Source organism: Oncorhynchus masou, chromosome 24 (genome assembly GCF_036934945.1).
Source record: "Oncorhynchus masou masou isolate Uvic2021 chromosome 24, UVic_Omas_1.1, whole genome shotgun sequence".
Lineage (NCBI taxonomy): Eukaryota > Metazoa > Chordata > Actinopteri > Salmoniformes > Salmonidae > Oncorhynchus > Oncorhynchus masou.
In genome coordinates this window covers 22,740,345-22,761,751 of record NC_088235.1, presented here as the reverse complement: position 1 = coordinate 22,761,751, position 21,407 = coordinate 22,740,345, and the positions used below count along the sequence as shown (strand labels likewise).

Here is a 21,407-nt window from a genome sequence, read left to right as displayed (position 1 = left end):
TGGTTACACACAACAGGAGGTGTGGAGGTGGTGGTGACGGGTTCTATGGTTTCACACAACAGGAGGTGTGGAGGTGGTGGTGATGGGTTCTATGGTTTCACACAACAGGAGGTGTGGAGGTGGTGGTGACGGGTTCTATGGTTTCACACAACAGGAGGTGTGGAGGTGGTGGTGACGGGTTCTATGGTTTCACACAACAGGAGGTGTGGAGGTGGTGGTGACGGGTGAGGTTCTATGGTTTCACACAAAAGGAGGTGTGGAGGTGGTGGTGACGGGTGAGGTTCTATGGTTTCACACAACAGGAGGTGTAGAGGTGGTGGTGACGGGTTCTATGGTTTCACACAACAGGAGGTGTGGAGGTGGTGGTGACGGGTTCTATGGTTTCACACAACAGGAGGTGTGGAGGTGGTGGTGACGGGTTCTATGGTTTCACACAACAGGAGGTGTGGAGGTGGTGGTGACGGGTGAGGTTCTATGGTTTCACACAACAGGAGGTGTGGAGGTGGTGGTGACGGGTTCTATGGTTTCACACAAAAGGAGGTGTGGAGGTGGTGGTGACGGGTTCTATGGTTTCACACAACAGGAGGTGTGGAGATGGTGGTGACGGGTGAGGTTCTATGGTATCACACCACAGAAATAGCATGCTCCTCTCCACACAGTCTCTCCACATGCTCTGCTGCTAACCTGTTAACATAACCACAGTGGCGTTGCACACACTTTTATAACACTCTCACTCTCTTCCTATTATATTGATTTTGTTCCATTTTTAAAATTCTTCACTCTATATTATTTGCTCTCCCGCATGGGAGAATCAACGGTCCTGACTTCCTGCTCCAGAGGTTCCTCCCCTTTGACCTTCTCCTCCAATGGGTTTTGAAAAGGAGGCAAGAGGTCACAAGGAATCAACGCAATGCAACGGAGATTCTCCCCATGTCAAATTGAAATGGCACTTTGGTAGTTCAAGAAAGCTCTGACTGAACTAGAATTATGGGGTGGAAAGTGGTACCCCACTGGTGAGATGGGGTGGAAAGTGGTACCCCATTGGTGAGATGGTGTAGAAAGTGGTACCCCATTGGTGAGATGGGGTGGAAAGTGAATCCCCATTGGTGAGATGGTGTAGGAAGTGGTACCCCATTGGGGAGATGGGGTGGAAAGTGAATCCCCATTGGTGAGATGGGGTGGAAAGTGAATCCCCATTGGTGAGATGGTGTAGAAAGTGGTACCCCATTGGTGAGACGGTGTAGAAAGTGGTACCCCATTGGTGAGATGGGGTGGAAAGTGAATCCCCATTGGTGAGATGGTGTAGAAAGTGGTACCCCATTGGTGAGATGGTGTAGAAAGTGGTACCCCATTGGTGATACGGTGTAGAAAGTGGTACCCCATTGGTGAGATGAGGTGGAAAGTGAATCCCCATTGGTGAGATGGGGTGGAAAGTGGTACCCCATTGGTGAGATGGTGTAGAAAGTGGTACCCCATTGGTGAGACAGTGTAGAAAGTGGTACCCCATTGGTGAGATGGGGTGGAAAGTGAATCCCCATTGGTGAGATGGGGTGGAAAGTGCATCCCCATTGGTGAGATGGTGTAGAAAGTGGTACCCCATTTGTGAGACGGTGTAGAAAGTGGTACCCCATTGGTGAGATGGGGTGGAAAGTGAATTCCCATTGGTGAGGTGGTTGTCCCATTGCCATCTTCGCTCCAGACTGCCTGTTCTGAACAATCTGCTACTCTCAGTCTCAGAGCGTTTCATGTCATCTGTTGCAATTAACCCACTCTATATGGGCTAAATTGGATTTAGAGAGCTGGCGTGTGGCATAATGAAACTGCAGCAGCAACAAGCTTACCACAAAAACAGACTTAACGTCCCTCCGAAAATTACTCAGGCTGGCCTACCACCAACAAACACTCAATCTCCCACTAACTGTCTTGACGACAATTAAACCATAATCAAACTTCAACAACAAGCTCAGCATGTATAACAGAGATTTAATGTCCCTCAGGGAATTATGTAAACTGTCCCTCTGAGGATATAGACGTACCTACAACAAACCCTCAATGCCACTAAGTCTCCTGGTGACAATTCAACCTTAATCAAGCCGCAGCAACAAGCTCAATGTAAAGAACCTCCAACAAACACTCACAACCGGTAAGTATTTGCTCGCCACCCCTTCCCCTTGGCCATAACACGTTGATGTGTGCAGATCTGAATGGTCTGGAAGGTATAAGCAGTGTAGTGGTGGAAGTTGCACCATATACAGTTGAAGTCGGAAGTTTACATACACTTTGGTTGGAGTCAATAAAACTTGTTGTTCAACATCTCCACAAATTTCTTCTTAACAAACTATAGCTTTGGCAAGTCGGTTAGGACATCTACTTTGCACAAGTCATTTTTTCAACAACTGTTTACAGACAGATTATTTCACTTATAATTCACTGTATTACAATTCCAGTGGGTCAGATGTTTAAATACACTAAGTTGACTGTGCCTTTAAACAACTTGGAAAATTCCGGAAAATGATGTCATGGCTTTAGAAGCTTCTGATTTACATCATTTGAGTCAAATGGAGGTGTACCTGTGGATGTATTTCAAGGCCTACCTTCAACCTCAGTGCCTCTTTGCTTGACATCATGGGAAAATCAAAAGAAAGCCAAGACCTCAGAAATACAATTGTAGACCTTCACAAGTCTAGTTCATCCTTGGGAGCAATTTCCAAATGCCTGAAAGTACCACGTTCATCTGTACAAACAATAGTACGCAAGCATAAACACCATGGGACCACACAGCCGTCATACCGCTCAGGAAGGAGACTCGTTCTGTCTCCTAGATACACATACTTTGGTGTGAAAAGTGCAAATCAATCCCAGAACAGCAGCAAAGGACCTTGTGAAGATGCTGGAGGAAACAGATACAAAAGTATCTATATACACAGTAAAACGAGTCCTATATCGACATAACCTGAAAGGCGCTCAACAAGGAAGAAGCCACTGCTCAAAAACCGCCATAAAAAAGCCAGACTACAGTTTGCAACTGCACATGTGGACAAAGGTCGTACTCTTTGGAGAAATGTCCTCTGGTCTGATGAAACAAAAATAGAAGTGTTAGACCATAATGGCCATCGTTATGTTTGGAGGAAAAAGGGGGTTACTTGCAAGCCGAAGAACACCATCCCAACCGTGAAGCACAGGGGTGGCAGCATCATGTTGGGGGGGGGCTTTACTGCAGGAGGGACTGGTGCACTTCACAAAATAGATGGCTTCATGAGGGAGGAAAATGATGAGGCTATATTGAAGCAACACCTCAGTCAGGAAGTTAAAGCTTGGTCGCAAATTGGTCTTCCAAATGGACAATAACCCCAAGCATACTTCCGAAGGTGTGGCAAATTGGCTTAAGGACAACACTGTCGAGGTATTGGAGTGGCCATAACAAAGCCCTGACCTCAATCCTATAGAACATTTGTGGGCAGAACTGAAAAAGCGTGGGCGAGCAAGGAGGCCTACAAACCTGACTCAGTTACACCAGCTCTGTCAGGAGGAATGGGCCAAAATTCACCCAACTTATTGTGGGAAGCTTGTGGAAGGCTACTCGAAACATTTGACCGAAGTTAAACAATTTAAATACTAATTGAGTGCATGTTAACTTCTGACCCACTGGGAATGTGATGAAAGAAATAAAAGCTGAAATAAATCACTCTACAATTATTCTGACATTTCAAATTCTTAAAATAAAGTGATGATCCTAACTGACCTAAGACAGGAAATCTTTACTACGATTAAAAGTCAGGAATTGCGAAATTTATGTTTTAAATGTATTTGGCTAAGGTGGTATGTAAACCTCCGACTACAACTGTAGATCTGCACACATTGAAAGGCCAAAAGAAATGGGTAGGAGTGAATTGGGACTGGACAACCACAAGGCTCCAGACTACAGTGTAATCAGGTTCGATTGACTGGTCTCAGGCCAAAGGGGGAGGTGGATAATTATTCCAAATCCTCTTAATGAAAATGAATCCCAGTTCCAGAAGAGAGTCCTGTCTGGTCGTGCAGCCATGATGGATGGGGACAGAACCCTGGGATGCATGCAGCCCTACCAGTGGCATCCCGTCAACCTGTTTTGAGCCACACATTCTTAACAATAGTTTTTTTATTTGGAATGTTATTTCGGCTTTAATACAAGTCACATATCAGTTTACAAACAATGTTTTTTAAAAAGTGAGTCAATGAAGCTGCATACAAACATGGTCTCTTTTTTGCTTCCTTAAGTAAGGCAGCTCCAAAATGCAGGTGTTTCAGCCTAGCTCAGTGCTTTTTGCGGTGGTGGGGCAGCCAGCAGAAAATACAGATTATAGTGGTTGATAATGTTCTCTAGCTGCACTGTGATTGGCTCAGTGTTCTGTCACTCATGTGGACACTACGTCAACGTAAAATCTACAGGGAGAGCTCAAACATTAGCACCTTGGGAGCTGCAATAGCGTTACATTAGACGTGCATATCCAAAAATCCTCTAGGTCATTGGCCACAGATACAATTATAATGGACTGATCATGTCAACATCAAACTTTCAAAGTCTTAGCTAGCAAGCTAGACAAGCAGTCATAATCATGAATCAAGTCGACAATCTACTGGCAAATTCTTTTCAATTCTTGTCATATGAAAATGAATTAGATATAAAACGTATCGGGGCTCCTCGACCATTGGATATAAACATTAGACAACAAGTTGGAAATCGCAAATTCAACTAGGAGTGGTTTGGAAGGAATCGGTGGCTAACTGCAAGCGTTGCAAAGCCATCACTAGCCTGCTATTCAGTAGAGAGAGCGTGTGGTCCAAGTCTGGGTTTAAGGGTCTCTTTTCCAAGTTTAAAAGGATAAACATTCATATGCAACAACATGGGCCAGAAATGGTTGAATACATTGGCATGCTGTCAATCCAGCATGACTTCTGCTGCATTCACAACAACTGGAAACTCTGTATTGGGAAATCTCAGACTTCAGTGAGTTCAAGTCAACTGGGAACTCGGAAAAAAAACTAGCTCCGAATGGGGAAAATACATTTTGAATGGTCATCCAAATTGGAATTCCAAGTTGGGAACTCTGGACTCTTTTTATAGCCTCAACCTGAAGATCACTGACATCATGATTCAGCCTTGTGTTTTTCAGAGTACCCAGTTGTCTTGAAAGCACCATAAATCCAGAGAATGCTGGACTTTGATGGCAGAGTTTCATGACAAAATTTGCCCACATGGACCACCACGCCACCTTCCTGTTCAAGCACAGCATAACAAGGTGAGTCAAAAAAACTGTTGTATGCCTCTGCATGATGTAATATGCCAGGGAGATACATTTGAAGTCAGAAGTTTACATACACCTTAGCCAAAAATATCTAAGTAAATGTAAATATTCCCTGTCTTAGGTCAGTTAGGATCACCACCTTATTTTAAGAATGTGAAAAGTCAGAATAATTGGAGAGAATTATTTATTTCAGCTTTTATTTATTTCATTATATTCCCAGTGGGTCAGAAGTTAACATACACTCAAATAGTATCTGGTAGCATAGCCTTTAAATTGTTTAACTTGGGTCAAACTTTTTGGGCAGCCTTCCACAAGCTTCCCACAATAAGTTGGTTGAATTTTGGCCCATTCCTCCTGACAGAGCTGGTGTAACTGAGTCAGGTTTGTAGGCCTCCTTGCTCGCACACGCTTTTTCAGTTCTGTCCACAAATGTTCTATAGGAATCAGGTCAGGGCTTTGTGATGGTCACTCCAATACCTTAACTTTGTTGTCCTTAAGCCATTTCACCACAACTTTGGAAGTATCCCTGGGGTCTGTTTGAAGGTTGGCCTTGAAATAGATCCACATGTACACCTCCAATTGACTCAAATGATGTCAATTAGCCTATCAGAAGCTTCTAAAACCATGACATCATTTTCTGAAATTTTCAAAGCTGTTTAAAGGCAGAGTCAACTTAGTGTATGTAGACTTCTGACCCACTGGAACAGTGAATTATAAGTGAAATAATCTGTCTGTAAACAATTGTTGGAAAAATGACTTGTGTCATGTACAAAGTAGTTGTCTTAACCGATTTGCCAAATCTATAGTTTGTTAACAAGAAATTTGTGGAGTGGTTGAAAAACAATTTTTAATGACTCCAACCTAAGTGTATGTAAACTTCCGACTTCAACTATATGTACAGTATACTTTAGCTCAGAAAGTAATACTGGATGTATGTTGTGAAATAAGCTGTTAGTAGCCCATGTGCCTCACCCTAATAATTTGGTCCCTTTCCCTTACATACCGTAGCCTACTGTTCTGACTTGGTGGTGCACATGTCATCAGAAATGTCATCATCAAATATTGTAAGAGCTTTCATTGGCTGCTTATCTTCATTCAAAGACTCAATCGAGGACACTCATACTGACAGTTGTGGCTGCTTTGTGTGATGTATTGTTGTCTCTACCTGCTTGCCCTTCGTGCTGTCGTCTTTGCCCAATAATGTTTGTACCATGTTGTGTTGCTACCATGCTGTCTTGAGCACCGACCATCAAACCAACCATCCCTCCACTATCCATCCCTCCCTCTGTCCTACCACCCTTCCATCCTACCAACCCTCCATCCCTCCACCCATTTATTTTACCTTTATTTAACTAGGCAAGTCAGTTAAGAACACATTCTTAATTACACTGATGGCCTAGGAACAGTGGGTTAACTGCCTTGTTCAGGGGCAGGACAACAGATTCTTACCTTGTCAGCTCGGGGATTTGATCTAGCAACCTTTCGGCTACTGGCCCAACGCTCTAACCACTATGCTCCCCTACTATCCATCCATCCATCATACCATGCCTCCCTCCATCCTACCATCCCTCCACCATACTATCCCTCCATCTGTCCATCCAGCCATCCTACCATCCCTCTACCCTACCATCCCTCCTGCCACCCCTCCCATTATGCCACCCCTCCCATTATGCCACCCCTCCCATTATGCCACCCCTCCCATTATGCCACCCTCCCATTATTCCACCCCTACATTATTCCACCCCTCCATCCTGTCATCCCTCCATTCTGCCACCCCTTCCATTATTCCACCCCTCCATCCTGCCACCCCTCCCATTATTCCACCCCTCCATCCTGTCATCCCTCCATTCTGCCACCCCTCCATTATTCCACCCATCCATCCTGCCACCCCTCCATTATTCCACCCATCCATCCTGCCATTCCTCCATTATTCCACCCCTCTATCCTGTCACCTCTCCATCCAGCCATCCCTATTCCATCCAAGAAAGTGGATGCCTTTGTCATGGTAATGGTGAGGAGCAGAGTGTGTGTTTTTGCTCGCAGGGCAGGCTTGGTCAGCACTGTGTCACATTGAGCTTAGCCAAGCCGAGGTGACCCTGGGTGGGCATTAACACAGCACGAGAACAAGGTCAGCCACAGAGCTGAATGACACTACGTGTGAGTCTGAAATGGCATAGTGAATAGGGTGCCATTTGAGACTCAACTCCGCACTAATTAGGTGGTGCTCTTCACATACAGAAACCACACAGAGGCTGCATGCAGCAGGACTGTACTGTAGTGTGCATTGAGCTATGTGACGCAGCCCATAGAGGAATAGACAGTCTAATATGGTGCATCCCATAAACTGTATAACACGGTGCAGCCCATAGACTGTATTACACGGTGCAGCCCATAGACTGTATTACACGGTGCAGCCCATAGTCTGTATAACACGGTGCAGCCCATAGACTGTATAACACGGTGCAGCCCATAGACTGTATAACACAGTAGAGGAATAGACTGTATACCACGGTGCAGCCCATAGACTGGATAACACGGTGCAGCCCATAGACTGTATACCACGGTGCAGCCCATAGACTGTATACCACGGTGCAGCCCATAGACTGTATAACACGGTGCAGCCCATAGACTGTATACCACGGTGCAGCCCATAGACTGTATACCACGGTGCAGCCCATAGACTGTATACCACGGTGCAGCCCATAGACTGTATACCACGGTGCAGCCCATAGACTGTATAACACGGTGCAGCCCATAGACTGTATAACACGGTGCAGCCCATAGACTGTATACCACGACTGTATACCACGCAGCCCATAGACTGTATAACACGGTGCAGCCCATAAATAACTGTATAACTGTACGGTGCAGCCCATAGACTGTATACCACGGTGCAGCCCATAGACTGTATAACTGTAGACTGTATAACACGGTGCAGCCCATAGTGTATAACTGTATGTATACACGGTGCAGCCCATAGACTGTATTATACGGTGCAGCCCATAGACTGTGCAGCCCATAGACTGTATTACACGGTGCAGCCCATAGACTGTATACACGGTGCAGCCCATAGACTGTATAACACGGTGCAGCCCATAGACTGTATAACACGGTAGAGGAATAGACTGTATACCACGGTGCAGCCCATAGACTGGATAACACGGTGCAGCCCATAGACTGTATAACACGGTGAAGCCCATAGACTGTATAACACGGTGCAGAGACTGTATACCAATAGACTGTATACCACGGTGCAGCCCATAGACTGTATAACACGGTGCAGCCCATAGACTGTATACCACGGTGCAGCCCATAGACTGTATAACACGGTGCAGCCCTGTATAGGTGCAGCCCATAGACTATAACACGGTGCAGCCCATAGACTGTATAACACGGTGCAGCCCATAGACTGTATACCACGGTGCAGCCCATAGACTGTATAACAGCCCATAGGTGCAGCCCATAGACTGTATACCACGGTGCAGCCCATAGACTGTATACCACGGTGCAGCCCATAGACTGTATACCACGGTGCAGCCCATAGACTGTATACCACGGTGCAGCCCATAGACTGTATAACACGGTGCAGCCCATAGACTGTATACCACGGTGCAGCCCATAGACTGTATAACACGGTGCAGCCCATAGACTGTATAACACGGTGCAGCCCATAGACTGTATACCACGGTGAGGAATAGACTGTATAACAGGGTGCAGCCCATAGACTGTATACCACGGTAGAGGAATAGACTGTATACCACGGTGCAGCCCATAGACTGTATAACACGGTGCAGCCCATAGACTGTATAACACGGTGCAGCCCATAGACTGTATAACACGGTGCAGCCCATAGACTGTATACCACGGTAGAGGAATAGACTGTATACCACGGTGCAGCCCATAGACTGTATACACGGTGCAGCCCATAGACTGTATTACACGGTGCAGCCCATAGACTGTATTACACGGTGCAGCCCATAGACTGTATAACACGGTGCAGCCCATAGACTGTATAACACGGTGCAGCCCATAGACTGTATACCACGGTGCAGCCCATAGACTGTATAACACGGTGAGGAATAGACTGTATACCACCCATAGACTGTATACCACGGTGCAGCCCATAGACTGTATAACACGGTGCAGCCCATAGACTGTATACCACGGTGCAGCCCATAGACTGTATAACACGGTAGAGGAATAGACTGTATACCACGGTGCAGCCCATAGACTGTATAACACGGTGCAGCCCATAGACTGTATAACACGGTGCAGCCCATAGACTGTATAACAGCCCATAGACTGTATAACACGGTAGAGGAATAGACTGGATAACACGGTGCAGCCCATAGACTGGATAACACGGTGCAGCCCATAGACTGTATAACACGGTAGAGGAATAGACTGGATAACACGGTGCAGCCCATAGACTGGATAACACGGTGCAGCCCATAGACTGGATAACACGGTGCAGCCCATAAACTGTATTACACGGTGCAGCCCATAAACTGTATTACACGGTGCAGCCCATAGACTGTATTACACGGTGCAGCTGGATACAGTGTGTTAGATATGACTGGCCAATATATTCACTGGATACAGTGTGTTAGATATGACTGGCCAATATATTCACTGGATACAGTGTGTTAGATATGACTGGCCAATAGATCCACTGGATACAGTGTGTTAGATATGACTGGCCAATATATTCACTGGATACAGTGTGTTAGATATGACTGGCCAATATATCCACTGGATGCAATGTGTTACATATGACTGGCCAATAGATTCATGGTATGGACAGTTTTAGGATAGCTTGCCACATTGTGCTGCATTACATCACCCTGGCTTCCCTGGTGGTCCAAGTAAAGACCCTCCATTTTACTAATGCTGCAAATATACTACAATTTCTACCTGCTAAATGGGTTTTTAACACATGTCAACAAAGTCTACTGGGCTATAATTGCATCAAATACAATTCTTTTATTCTTTATTTGCTTGAATTGCAGAGAGTGTAAAAAAAGGGATGTGTGTTCGTGACTGAAGCAGCACTGACTATGATTATTATGTGCTGTCACTGTGTAGGCTGCAGATATTCATCAGAGAGAGAGGACTGGGGAAGGATGGCCGAGGTGGGACGATAGTTGGAGAGGGAGCAAGCCAGGTGAATTCTGCCACTGGTTGACATAGTGGTACAAATTCAAATGAGATTATCTCAACAACAACAAAAAATCTCCCAATCAATATCAGGCTCAATAATTCAAAAGCATATTGTACCGGGAGAACAGGACAGAACAGTTCATAAATGCAGCTATGTATAAACAGGAAATATAGAGTATGTACAACCAAATAAATCAATCAATAAGAAATGAGGAGCTGGAGAGCAGCTTCCTGTGTTTAAAACAAGCAGACAGCCCAAAGGAGAGGCCTGTCTGGGGTGATCACAATGCTGCTATTTTTATCCACTTGTAAAAAACCAACAGGAGAATGGTGGCAGATAGAGAGAGGGAGTGAGAGAAAGAAAGAAAGCAGGGTGTTAAAAGAGTGAACAAAGCAGGTAGTGTGAACTGAACTCTACCAGTGATGCTGTTTGTGCCAGTTTTAGAAGAGAAAAAAATATATACATTTAACACAGACCCCAACGGTTGTCACCACAACAACCCCTGTGTGTGGGCGTCTGGGTGAGTGGGAGAGCGTGGTTACAATGAGGGGGAAATATTCACAAAAATGGCCAAGCAAGAGCACTTCCTTTACCACAGAGAGACAGAAAGAGAGAGAATGGTACACAGAGATAGAGATTCACTGGAATCAACACAATTAGACCCAACCATGAGAAAAACAAAAAGATAACTGCTGGAATGTTATTCGGCCTCAAACCGAGAGTACACAGTGGCAGAATACCCAAACCTAAGGAACGCTTTGACTATGTTCAGACTCAGTGAGCATTGCTATTGAGAGAGAGGCCGCTGTAGGCAGACCTGGCTCTTAAGAGAAGACAGGTTATGTGCAGACTGCCCATGAAATGAGTTGGAATCTGAGCATCACTTCCTTACCTCCAGCCAAATGTATGACCATATCAGAGACACATACAGTATTTCCCTCAGATTGCACAAATCCATTTTTGATAAACTCACATCTATTGAGTGAAATAACACAGTGTGCCATCACAGCAGCAAGATTTGTGACCTGTTGCCACAAGAAAACGGCAACAAGTGAAGAACAATCACCATTGTAAATACAACCTATATTTTTTCTGTTTTGTACTTCAATTATTTGCACATTGTTACAATACTGTGTAATGTTTACTCTTTAGTTTAGTGAGTGAGTGAGTGAGTGAGTGAGTGAGTGAGTGAGTGAGTGAGTGAGTGAGTGAGTGAGTGAGTGAGTGGAGAGACATGTGTGACCTAATAGTATCAAGGCAGGGCTTCTCTCTCTCCTTGTAAATTCTGGAGACCTCAGGGCAATGCAGTGAGACTGAGCTGGGATTGCAAAGAACACGGCTAAATCCCAAATGGCACCCTATTCCCTACACAGTGCGCTACTTTTGACCAGAGCCCATTCCCTACACAGTGCGCTACTTTTGGACTATGGGCCCTGGTCAAAAGTAGTGCTCCCTATAGGGAATAGGTTACCATTTGGGACGCATGCCATGACGGAGCAGGGAGACAGATGGGGAAGCAGAGAATCGTACACTGCTTCTCAGATCCTTACACTTCCCAGTCAGTAGAGAGACACTGAATCAACTTCTCTCCTTCTTGCCTGGTTACGGCTTGGCTGTAACCTCTGTCTTATTATGCTGTCTCCAATAGCGTATGGTGTATGTCTATAATATATACGGATCTTTTTTTACTTGTATTTATTCGGAACACAATTAAGACCAGGGTCTCATTCACAATGGTGCCCTGAGTACAAATATTTTCACAATCAATAAAACGAACATTCCAAATAAAACAATATTAATAAAAAGAAAATACTACAATTTCAACAAATAAACCACTATGATCAATTGAAACAACTGCAATCCTCAAAGAATTAATTTAACACCAAAGTCCTCAACTGCCCTAGCGGCACCAGGGAATCAAGTTGCAAGGAGGGACCTGAAGAGTTAACCAATCGTGAGAGCTCATTCTTTTTTACACTTTAACAACAAAGTTAGGGAAGTTGGGGGTTTGTGTAGTAAATTTCTGAAAAACAAAAAGGGAGTAATGACATGATTTTAATGAGGACCAGCCAACATTTTTATACAGGATTTTTTTGTTTATTAAATTGTTGTTATTTATTTGGTTTACCTTTATTTAATTAGGCAAGTCAGTTAATTAAGAACAAATTCTTATTTTACAATGACGGTCTACCCTGGCCAAACTCGGACAACGCTGGGCCAATTGTACCCCACCCTATGGGACTCCTGATCACGGCTGGTTGTGATACAGCCCGGGATCGAACCAGGGTCTGTAGTGACAACTCTAGCACTGAGATGCAGTGCCTTAGACCGCTGCACCACTTGGGAGCCCCAAGGATGCAGTGTTGAGTATTAAAACGGTCATCTGTGATAAAGCAAAGGGCGCTATGGTAGACAGCATCCAATGGTTTAAGAGCAGTGGCTTCTGCAAACTGGTAAATGGTGTCATCATAGTCAAGAACTGTCTGGAAAGTTGACTGTACAATCTGCTTCCTGCTATTTAGGGAGAGGCAAGATCTATTTAAAAATAATAATAATCCCACTTCAGATTTCTATATATTATTGATAGGTTTACTGTGGATTCTGTTTACTGTAGATTCTGCTTACTGTGGATTCTGTTTACTGTAGATTCTGCTTACTGTGGATTCTGCTTACTGTGGATTCTGCTTACTGTGGATTCTGCTTACTGTAGATTCTGCTTACTGTAGATTCTGCTTACTGTGGATTCTGCTTACTGTGGATTCTGCTTACTGTGGATTCTGCTTACTGTGGATTATGCTTACTGTGGATTCTGCTTACTGTGGATTCTGCTTACTGTGGATTCTGCTTACTGTGGACTCTGCTGACTTTGGCAGCACCATTTCACCTAATCAAATTCTGGGTAAATGCATTATCACTTTCATACACATACCAAAATAAAACTAATTTATCATGCCTGCATTTTTATACCAAGGTTTTGGTATATCTGAAAGCGGTTGGAGGTTAAAAAAAAAGAAAAACATGGAAAACTAAAAGCCATCTAAAGACAGTCTTGATTCCTGCATTTTCACAGACCTTGTAACCAAAATACAGGTATCAGGTCTGTGGGAATGGTCATCTTCTTCTCTATAGGTGTCAGGTCTGTGTGAATGGTCATCTTCTTCTCTATAAGTATCAGGTCTGTGTGAATGGTCATATTCATCTCTATTAAGTGTCAGGTCTGTGTGAATGGTCATATTCCTCTCTATAGGTGTGAATGGTCATATTCTTCTCTATAGGTGTAAGGTCTGTGTGAATGGTCATCTTCTCTATAGGTATCAGGTCTGTGTGAATGGTCATCTTCTTCTCTATAGGTGTCAGGTCTGTGTGAATGGTCATCTTCTCCATAGGTATCAGGTCTGTGTGAATGGTCATCTTCTTCTCTATAGGTATCAGGTCTGTGTGAATGGTCATCTTCTTCTCTATAGGTGTCAGGTCTGTGTGAATGGTCATCTTCTCCATAGGTATCAGGTCAGTGTGAATGGTCATCTTCTCCATAGGTATCAGGTCAGTGTGAATGGTCATCTTCTTCTCTATAGGTATCAGGTCTGTGTGAATGGTCATCTTCTTCTCCATAGGTATCAGGTCTGTGTGAATGGTCATCTTCTTCTCTATAGGTGTCAGGTCTGTGTGAATGGTCATCTTCTCCATAGGTATCAGGTCAGTGTGAATGGTCATCTTCTCCATAGGTATCAGGTCAGTGTGAATGGTCATCTTCTTCTCTATAGGTATCAGGTCTGTGTGAATGGTCATCTTCTTCTCCATAGGTATCAGGTCTGTGTGAATGGTCATCTTCTTCTCCATAGGTATCAGGCCAGTGTGAATGGTCATCTTCTCCATAGGTATCAGGTCAGTGTGAATGGTCATCTTCTCCATAGGTATCAGGTCAGTGTGAATGGTCATCTTCTCCATAGGTATCAGGTCTGTGTGAATGGTCATCTTCTCTATAGGTGTCAGGTCTGTGTGAATGGTCATCTTCTCCATAGGTATCAGGTCTGTGTGAATGGTCATCTTCTCCATAGGTATCAGGTCAGTGTGAATCATTCTCTGTTTTTTTGCAGGTAAATCATTAACACTTCCATTGTTTAACACCTCCCTATGTTGAACTGTAACCAGCCCCCATGGTTTAACAACACCCACCACCCCTCCAAATGTTCAAGTTACCCACTGATTTGTAGAAACGGTTCTACCTGCACATAAGTGGTAACTAAGTTGTTTTTTATAGTTGGTCATGTAAAAATTGCCTTAGATTTTTTTACAGGTAACATACCACACCTTCTGTCTGACATGAGTATAAATGTCATTGGTAAATAAAGGTAATTATGCCAGGTGTGAATGTTCTAGCATATGCCTAGCTAACCAGTTTTTATTCAATGGGAACCCCATCCACAGTTGATAGCCCATCAGCAGGAAATGAAGCATGCTAATTCTGGATAATGGAGGCTACAGCCATATCAGGGCTACTTATCTACCATACTGAGAGAGAAATCCTTAATATGACTCTTCCTCATCTAGTGATGTACCGTGACTTACTTAATGCACACAAGCATGAACCAACAACCAACCAGCCCATATAAACTAACCACTTATTCTTCGTTGGAGTTTAATGGCAGTTTGCAAAACATTTCTGTAGGTACATTACTGCCACCCATATAAAACCAACCACTGCATTATTGCTGACCTTTTATAAACCCAGCCAGTCAGAATATCCCGACACACAATGAGAAGCTACGCTAATTATTCTGCCTCTTTGTTCCTCCCTAACAATTATTTACAGAGTAGAGAGAGAGTGTAAATAGAGAGAGTAGAGAGAGAAAGAAATAGTAGAGAGAGGGAGAATGAGAGAGTAGATGGCGAGAGAGAGAGGGAGAGAGAGATTAGATAGAGAGTAGAGAGAGAAGAGAGAAGAAAGAGTGAGAGAGTAAATAGAGATTAGATAGAGAGAGAGAGAGAGAGAGTAAATAGAGATTAGATAGAGGGAGAGAGAGTAAATATAGATTAGAGAGAGAGTAGAGAGAGAGTAAATAGAGATTAGATAGAGAGGGAGAGAGAGTAAATAGAGATTAGATAGAGAGAGAGTAAATAGAGATTAGATAGAGAGGGAGAGAGAGTAAATAGAGATTAGATAGAGAGAGAGTAAATAGAGATTAGATAGAGAGAGAGTAAATAGAGATTAGAGGGAGAGAGAGTAAATAGAGATTAGATAGAGAGGGAGAGAGAGTAAATAGAGATTAGAGAGAGAGAGAGAGAGTAAATAGAGATTAGATAGAGGGAGAGAGAGTAAATAGAGATTAGATAGAGAGGGAGAAAGAGTAGAGAGAGTAAGAGAGAGAGTAAATAGAGATTAGAGAGAGAGTAAATAGACATTAGATAGAGAGGGAGAGAGAGTAGAGAGTAAATAGAGATTAGATAGAGAGGGAGAGAGAGTAGAGAGAGAGTAAATAGAGATTAGATAGAGAGGGAGAGAGAGTAGAGAGAGTAAATAGAGATTAGATAGAGAGAGTAAATAGAGATGAGAGAGAGAGTAAATAGAGATTAGATAGAGAAGGAGAGAGAGTAAATAGAGATTAGAGAGAGAGTAGAGAGTAAATAGAGGGGGAGAGAGAGTAAAAGAGAGTAAGAAATAGAGTAAGAGAGAGAGAGAGAAAATAGAGATTAGATAGAGAGGGAGAGAGTAAGAGAGCATAAGAGAGAGAGAGTAAGAGAGAGAGTAAGAGAGAGAGAGAGTAAGAGAGAGAGAACATAGAGATTAGATAGAGAGGGAGAGAGTAAGAGAGTAAGAGAGAGTGGAGAGAGTAAGAGAGAGAGAGAGTAAGAGAGAGAGTAAGAGAGAGAGAGAGTAAGAGAGAGAGTGAGAAGGGCCTAGGCCCTGACAGTAAATCTCAATAAGACAAAATAATGGTGTTCCAAAAAAGGTTCAGTTGCCAGGACCACAAATACAAATTTCATCTCGTCACCGTTGTCCTAGAGCACAAAAAAAAATCGATACAGACCTCGGCCTAAACATCAGTGCCACAGGTAACTTCCACAAAGCAGTGAACGATCTGAGAGACAAGGCAAGAAGGGCCTTCTATGTCATCAAAAGGAACATAAAATTTGACATACCGATTAGGATCTGGCTAAAAATACTTGAATTACTTATATAATCCCTTTATGGTTGTGAGGTCTGGGGTCCGCTCTCCAACCAAGAATTCACAAAATGGGAAAAACATTCAAATGAAACTGCATAAGGAATTCCTCTGTGTACAACATAAAACACAAAATAATGCATGCAGAGTAGAATTGGGATGATACCCGCTAATTATCAAAATCCAGAAGAGCCGTTAAATTCTACAACCACCTAAAAGGAAGCGAATCACAAACCATCCATATCAAAGCCTCACTTACAGAGAGATGAACTTGGAGAAGAGCCCCCTAAGCAAGCTGGTCCTGGGGGGTCTGTTCCCAAAAACAAACAGACCCCACAGAGCCCCAGAACAGCAACACAATTAGACCCAACGAAATTATGAGAAAACAAAAAGATAATTATTTGACACTTTGGAAAGAATTAACAAAAAAACAGAGAAAACTAGAATGATATTTGGCCCTTAACAGAGAGAACACAGTGGCAGAATACCTGACCACTGTGACTGACCCAAACTTAAGGAAAGTTTTGACTATGTACAGAATTCCTATTAAGAGAGGCTGCCGTAGGCAGACCTGGTTCTCAAGAGAAGACAGGCTATGTGCACACTGCACACAAAATGAGGTGGAAACTGAGCTGCACTTCCTAACCTCCTGCCCAATAGGGAAATAGGGGATACCTAGTCAGTTGTACAAATGAATGCCTTCAACTGAAATGTGCCTTCTGCATTTAACCCAACCCCTCTGAATCAGAGAGCTGCGGGGGGCTGCCTTAATCGACATCCACGTCTTCGGGGAACAGTGGGTTAACTACTTTGCTCAGGCAGAACGACAGATTTTTACCTTGTCAACTCGGGGATTCGATCCAGCAACCTTTCGGTTACTGGCCCAACGTTCTAAACACTAAATGTATGACCATATTAGAGACACATTTTTCCCTCAGATTACTTGGACCCACAAAGAATTCAAAATCAAATCCAATAATGATAAACTCTCATATCTACTGGATGAAATACCACAGTGTGCCATACAGCAGCAAGTTGTGTGACCTGTTGCCACAAGAAAAGGGCAACCAGTAAAGAACAAACACCACTGTAAAAACAACCCATATTTATGTTTATTTATTTTGCCTTTTGCACTTGAACTACTTGCACATCCTTACAACACTGTATATAGACATAATTATTTTATTATTATTATTATTTTGGAACTTTTGAGTGTAATGTTTACTGGCAGAGGGAGAGGAGTGGGGAAATGACCAGGCATATAATAATCTATGGCTTGAAGGAAATCTGTGGTAGGGCCACACTACATAAGGACTGGTTGTAAAGATGGAGACATATGAAATCTGTGGTAGGGCCACACTACATAAGGACTGGTTGTAAAGATGGAGACATATGAAATCTGTGGTAGGGCCACACTACATAAGGACTGGTTGTAAAGATGGAGACATATGACATCTGTGGTAGGGCCACACTACATAAGGACTGGTTGTAAAGATGGAGACATATGAAATCTGTGGAAGGGCCACACTACATAAGGACTGGTTGTAAAGATGGAGACATATGAAATCTGTGGTAGGGCCACACTACATAAGGACTGGTTGTAAAGATGGAGACATATGAAATCTGTGGTAGGGCCACACTACATAAGGACTGGTTGTAAAGATGGAGACATATGAAATCTGTGGTAGAGCCACACTACATAAGGACTGGTTGTAAAGATGGAGACATATGAAATCTGTGGAAGGGCCACACTACATAAGGACTGGTTGTAAAGATGGAGACATATGAAATCTGTGGTAGGGCCACACTACATAAGGACTGGTTGTAAAGATGGAGACATATGAAATCTGTGGTAGGGCCACACTACATAAGGACTGGTTGTAAAGATGGAGACATATGAAATCTGTGGTAGAGCCACACTACATAAGGACTGGTTGTAAAGATGGAGACATATGAAATCTGTGGTAGGGCCACACTACATAAGGACTGGTTGTAAAGATGGAGACATATGAAGTACTAAATATAATTGAATACAGCGCAAAGTTGTGTACTGTGTGTTTGTGTGTGTAAATGCATAGGTGTGTGGGTGTGTGTGTGAGTGTGTGCATGTGATGTGGGAGTGAGTGGTTGTGTATGTATGTGTGTGTGTGTTTGTGTGTGTTTGTGTGCGCACGTGCGCGTGTGGATGTGTGCGTGTGTGCGTATGTATGTGTGTGTTTGGGGGGGGGGACGTGTGTATGTATGTGTGTGTGTGTGTGTGTGTGTATGTATGTGTTTATTCTACAATAAGGTGAGTGTGAACTCACCTTGATAGGCCCCGTGCTGAAGCAGATCTTCCGGCTGGGTGGAGGGTCCTCCTCTTCAGGCAGCCCAGGTTTCTCATGACAGCTGGACTCGGGCTCGTATGGCTCATCTTCATCCTCCTCCTCTTCCTGCTGGCTCCCTCCAGAGTCCTCCCCCACTGCGCTGTACATTCTGATAGCCACCTGTTCACCCCCTGACTGATCCTCCTTTACAGTCCTCTCTTCCCCCTCCTCTGCTGTACCCCCCTGGCCAATTTCTCCATCTCCACCCTGCCTCCCCCTCTCACTGCTATTGCCCTTGGGAGAGGTCTCCCTTACCTGGGCCTCTCTCTCTGTACTGTTCTCGCCATTCTCCAGAGAGGAGTGGTGGATGTCAGATTTAACTATGGTGCTGCTGGGCTCCAGTTCGCCAGAACGATCCTCAGACTGGCCCTGAATTTTGGCCTGGGACCCAGAGTCTGGCCCAGTCTTATCCCGGCCTTCTCTGGACTCAGGGAGTGTGGGGCCACTGTGGCCTCCATTCTGACCTCCGCTTTGGCCATCGGAGGTGGAGGAGGATGAGGCCCTGAGGCTTCTGGGAGGTCCATCCAGGTCCCTCTGGCTGCGGCCCCAACCCCCTTCTTCCTCCTGGCTGGTTGGTGGGAGGGCAGAAGCCCGGTTTGCCCTCTTAGATATGATTTTAGAGCTGAGCTGTACCCCCACCTTGGTGCTGACCCCCCGGGAGGGCAGCGGAGGTGTGGAGGAGAGGCGATGCAGGTTGTTGCGAAGCTCTGAGGCCCGTTCGAAGACAGCGCTGAGCTGGGAGACGGTTGGGGACACGGCCTCGGTGGTGTCAAGGCTGTCCAGGGACTCTGTGCTGCCATTGAACCGCGCCACCATGTCCAGCCTGCCATCCTGGATGCCCAGGCCCGAGCTCTGCTCTGTCTTCAGCAGGACCCGGTTGGTGGCAGCAGCCTGCTTCTCCCGCTCCAGCTGCTGGGCCGCCTTCTGTTGTTCCAAAATCTTCCGTGTCCCCTGCAACTTGGAGTAGCTGGGTGAAGAAGCTTGGAGAGCCTGCCCATTCTCCGCTTTGGCATTAGGGTCGAACCGGTTAACCCGCTCTGAAACAGTGGATCCCAGCTTCAGCAAGGCGCTGTGGTCCACATTCTCATTCAGGCTACCGGCTCTGGGGAGGGAGAGACGCACCCTCTCAGTAGTCTTCTCTGGGTCCTCCCCTCCCTCCCCCTCCAGGCAGGGAGATGTGCTCCCTGGGCCTTGCATCTGCTGAAACATGTTCTTGATACGGTGCACATTTGAGCCATAGCTCCTGCGGCCGCGGGGGCCTTCCTGCATATGATCGCCTTTTGCAGCATTGTCCTTGGCAGGCCTCAGCGCCTGCATCCCCGCCTCGTATGCGTTCCGGTGCGGGGATGGGCTCCTCAACGTCGAACCGGAGCCGGTGCTTTTGGAAGATGAGGAATCGGTCTTCATCATGATCAGTCAAGCATCACAACCGCTGCTCAGCAACGACATATTTGCCTTTCCTTTCCTCGGTTGTCGGCACAAATTGATCTGTTCTCACTGACAGTCAATTATGTTGGGGAGACGGTGAGCCTATGTGCCGTGCCGACTAGAATTGAATAGCAGAAGATAATTTAAAAAACGACGGTATTGTTTTAGGCTGCGTGCATCCAGTGTTTTCCTATGGAAATTAAAAACGATACATTCGTCATTAAAACGCTAACCTGACCAAAAACCCGGATAAAAAGCACTGGTTACAAAAACAGAAAACTGGAACAGTAACCTCATGAACGCTGGATTTTCCACTGACGAAAGATTTATTCCGTTTAATCCCTTTTCACCAGCAGCAGCATCATTTTGATCTCTTGATTTTCTGAGCTGCTGATTTATGCCACTGTGTCCTCTTCGCTCGCGTAAAACGGTCCGTGCTATCCGGGTTCCTTGGGACGTCCCACCTCTGGAATTACCCCGTTGACATTTTAAATGGTTAGGTAAGGGTTATGGTTAAATTATGGTTTAGGTAAGGGCGTCTCAAGGATCCAGTATATCACTTACCCACGTTAACGCTGCTGGGGATCGGGCGCAACGGGGTCATAGCGCCGGTCGTTTTCGCAGGTCCTCTACGTATTAATTCCTACACCTGGAATATAAAACTAGTGATAATCAACATATTTGTGAGGCCTACTTCATACACACGTTTTATATAATTACAATTGTGATATCAAGTAGTCGAGCCAAATAAACAAATCTACTTTATTCTAAAAATTAGGGCACTTTAGGACTCTGAAGAAATCAAAACCCGAGTGCGTCAGATTACGGTGTCCGTTTAATATCGTCGCATCCTGCATCCACTACCTGTCTGGCCTACAAGTTTGATAATACAATATTATACAATGTTTTAGCAGTGAGAGACATTGGGACATTCTTGTGGGGGTGTAGAGTAGAATATGTCCTCAGCTTCACTATAAAACCCTACCATGTTGGTTTGTTGGCT

General features: G+C 44.6%; 1 protein-coding gene across 1 annotated transcript in view; it reads right to left on the bottom strand.

Moving 5' to 3' along the window:
- Window positions 1-20,915, bottom strand: part of LOC135511917 (neurabin-2-like) — a 51,250-nt gene extending 30,335 nt beyond the window's left edge. Inside the window, exon 1 of the mRNA XM_064933436.1 lies at window positions 18,917-20,915. Coding sequence (XP_064789508.1) covers window positions 18,917-20,386 — 1,470 coding nt within the window. The 5' untranslated portion in view covers window positions 20,387-20,915. The remainder of the gene's footprint in view (window positions 1-18,916) is intronic.
- Between the last annotated feature and the right edge of the window lie 492 nt (window positions 20,916-21,407).